General features: G+C 43.8%; 1 protein-coding gene across 2 annotated transcripts in view; it reads left to right on the top strand.

Annotated features, from left to right (window-relative positions):
* Positions 1 to 3739, top strand: part of HIBCH (3-hydroxyisobutyryl-CoA hydrolase) — a 131116-nt gene that overhangs the window by 11014 nt on the left and 116363 nt on the right. For both annotated transcript variants that reach the window (XM_019523099.1, XM_019523098.1), the window contains exon 4: positions 2157 to 2241. In XM_019523099.1, the coding sequence (XP_019378644.1) occupies positions 2157 to 2241 (85 nt within the window). The remainder of the gene's footprint in view (positions 1 to 2156; positions 2242 to 3739) is intronic.

Here is a 3739-nt window from a genome sequence, read left to right as displayed (position 1 = left end):
TTTATCTGCAGTTAAAGGTCAGTGGCTTTACTTTAACTACCCCTCTTTATTCAGTACACATTCAGTTATTAAGTACACATACCAGGCTTTGAACATAAGTAATCACACTGAATTCAATGTGACTACTCATGCTTAAAGTCAGGTGCCATGCTGGTCTGCAGCCTATATATAAACAAATTTACTTACATGATGATTTTCCCCCTCCACCTCCCCCCAGCTATCTATTTCAGTGAAATGCTCAACAGTGCTGCATACATGGCAATAATGTGATCCCCCTGTTTTAATATCTAGCTCAAGCATTAGGGCTTCACTTAAGCATGTAAGTTGTGCTTCTTGAATTATATAAATATAGTTATGTTCTAGTATAAATTTGCTTATTATTATTCGGGGTGCGCCAATAAAGATTTTTGGGGCTGATACTGATGACCGATTATTGGCCAACTATATCAGCCAATACCGATCCAATTGCTGATATGCAGCCCAGCAGTTTGTAGAGCAGTGTCTGGCTGGTAAGTCTGTCGGAGGTGAAGGAGCATGGGGGGGTGCAGATCGAGGCCCCCGCAGTGAGGGAAGGAGTGGGGCAGAGGTAGGCATTACCCAGCTGAGGTGGGGGCATGGGACTGAGCTGGCAGCTTGTCTGGGGGCAGCGGGGATGGGGTAGCTCTTACTGCTGCATGCACTCCTGGGGGAGGCACGGGGGGCATGTGCCCCCCAGTTTTGTGTTTAGGGCAAGGGCAGGTTGTTGCTGTGCACATGTGCTTGGGGGCTGCACCGGGCTCTTCCTGGTAGCTGTGCTCAGGCCAGGCAGAGAGGGTTGGATGGGGTGAGTGGTAGCAGACCTGGGAGGGTGACAAGGGGGGGCAGGGAGGGCTATGGTCCTGGCTCTACTTTCCCTGTAGGTCCCCTCCCCGTGCCACTGCTGCCTGCCCCTCCCTGTACCCTGAGCACAGCCGCCGGGAAGAGCCTGGTGCAGCCCCTGAGTGAGCGACCATTGGCGGCCCACCCTTGCCTTGCACTCCCCAGACAAGCCCTTGACTCCATCCTGCCCCAGCCTTAGCCCCACTCTCCCTCCTTCACCACAGGGGCCTCAGTCTGCCCCCCCCATGCTACTTTCCCCCCACAGACTTATGGGCTGGCTGCTGCTTTCCAAGCTGCTGGGCTGCATTCTTGGCTGTGTGCATGCTGCAGCTGCCCACATGCACTCAGCATTTAGCGGCGACATTATCAGTCACATCAGCAAAAAAAAGCTGATTGCTGGTAATGTCAATTTTTCTTTTATTGGTACCAATATGATATGGACTGATGTATTGGTGCACTTCTAATTGTTATAATTTATTCCCCTGCAAGAAGGGCAATAAACCATACTGAAGTGAGGCACCTGTATGTTAATGTAATTGCATCAATACTGGGGAGGGGTTTGTGCTGATATAAATTACATCAGTGGAAAAAAACCCCAAGCCTGTAGAAAAATCTGCTTTACTATACTTCCTCAGCTGAAATCTGTGGCTTGCTTAAGACACATTCTTCCTGCCAGATTGATACCTGTTGCTTGTTTTCTTAAGATCCTGGTCTCCCAGAGGCCCGCCACAGGAATACCACTTAAAATGTATACAACCTTCACGTGTGGTGATGAGGTATCATGGCAGAGAGATCCTTCAAAGGCACTTGTTTGAGGGTGTCCCATCCACAAATGGGGACAGTGGTAGCCCTTCCTTTCTCCCAGCCACTTGGAAGGGACCATGTGCTGTTATGCATGCTCTTTCTTTCTTCCCCTGTTCCTCTGATGGTAGGGATGCAATTCAGAGATCTGTCTGCAGGGATTTCAATTTCAGTTTTGCTTACTTTGTGAAGTTCACTTGAAGTGATAGAAACTTATTTTTTAAAACCGAATGCATAGATCCTACAGAAGTTGATGATGCCCAGTGGAGAGATTTGTTTGCCCTGAGTGTATTTTTCAGGGGTTGATATTGCACGTTTGTAGAGCTTGGTTGAAATTTGGTTTGTTTTGCCAGAAGATGATAAAGAAAACAAAAACCCCATTATAGATGGACAGCGTTTGAGAATGGTTTTCATTGTGCTAGTATTTATTTTTTTTGTGGGGCGAGAGGGAGGTTGTTTTTGTTTTTACATATTAGGGAATATTTCTTTTTCCTTAGACATGGGAAGCAGACCCTGAAACCTTTCTAATCCTTATTAAGGGAACTGGAGGAAAGGCTTTTTGTGCTGGTGGTGATATCAGAGGTAAGAATGTTGGTCACTTCAAAACCTGTTTGTGTGCTTTTTTTCCTACTAGTAGATAATTACTTCATTATTTGTATTTTCTCTTCTAAATATGTGCTTCCTTTAATTAAACTTGGTTAAATAATTACTGTTGTATAATAATGATCCCAATTCATGGATATTTGACATGAGCTATTTTACAGGGTTTTTTTTTAAATGATTTAATGTAATTTGATGTCTTTATTTAGCAGTTTGCTGAATTATCTTGAAAGTTTGGTGTGTATGCAGAAATAAAAGCTAACTTCATATAAGTAGCTGACTAAAGATTGAAAACAGGCCTGATTGAAGAAGGGAAACTGTTTGTGGCTTCTTACAGATGTGGAAGGAAAAACCCAAGAACACAGCGCTTTACTTTTAGCTTGGTGTGCCCCCATGCTGAGTGCAGCATATGCCCAGAGAGGCATCGCGTTAGTTTGACCTGGCTTGTCCAACATCTGTATAGATCAGGCACTTCAGTGGTGTTTTTTTGGTGATTTTATCCAATAGCTGATTGAATCAGCTTTAGATAAAAGCACCAAAAAGCCCTGCTGAAGCACCCAATCTATACAGGCTCTGGGGAGTCGGGTCAAACTAATGTGCTTTCTCTTCTGGAAAGCACTGGTTTTTGGGTTTTTGTGTTTACTTTTTTTTCACGTTTGTCAGTGCCTTGTAAGATCTCATTGCCTCTGTTCTCTCATTTATTGCATCTAACTTTGAGGACTCCTCCAGTACCATTTGAGTACCATAATATTGAAGGCAATGAGAGGGAAAAATTGACTTCCTTATGGCGATGACTCATAAGGCGTGTACTCTTCTTATTTTTTTTTTTTCATGGACATGACCACAGATATCCACATTTTTTGTGATCTCTGATCTGTTTCTAAACATAATAGCAAAGTCATGTAGCCTGTGAAGGAGTTAGATGATGTTAAAGGCAGCAACTTGTCTGCTTGGCCACACAGCACACCTCTAACACGCGCCCTGTGTTCTGCTCTCTCACTGGTTCCCCATTTCCCATAATGAAAATCTTTAGCAGAAATGGTTTTAACTACTTAAGCTGTACAATGACAGTTAGATTTTACTGCATTGCTGGTACTGTCAGCCAGTAGGGGGAGACTTTTGAACACAGGAAAGTTTTCCTCTGAGCTGGACAAAGACAAGGGAACACACTTGTACAAGAAATACATGGGGATGGAGAGAGAGAGCATCTGTAGCATAATGATATTATTCTTTTTCATATTTAAGTCAGTAAAATCAGTTTTTAAGTTTTACCAGTAATTGCCATGAGACTCAATTTCCTCTACTAGAGTGCAGCAAAAACCAGGCCACTTTCCGGAAGCATCAAAATCCAGCTTGTAGAGTACATGCTGGCTTACTTACTATTACTGTGTGGTATTGGAGGGCTGTTCTGCTAGACATTTGAATGCTTTTTTATCTTATTAGCTATCGCAGATGCTGGAAAAGCTGGGGGTAGGATAAA

The sequence above is a fragment of the Gavialis gangeticus genome, unplaced genomic scaffold (assembly GCF_001723915.1).
Source record: "Gavialis gangeticus isolate Ggan-Ray unplaced genomic scaffold, GavGan_comp1, whole genome shotgun sequence".
NCBI lineage: Eukaryota > Metazoa > Chordata > Crocodylia > Gavialidae > Gavialis > Gavialis gangeticus.
The sequence above is the reverse complement of the archived record's forward strand: the minus strand, read 5'-3'. Positions and strand labels throughout refer to the sequence as shown.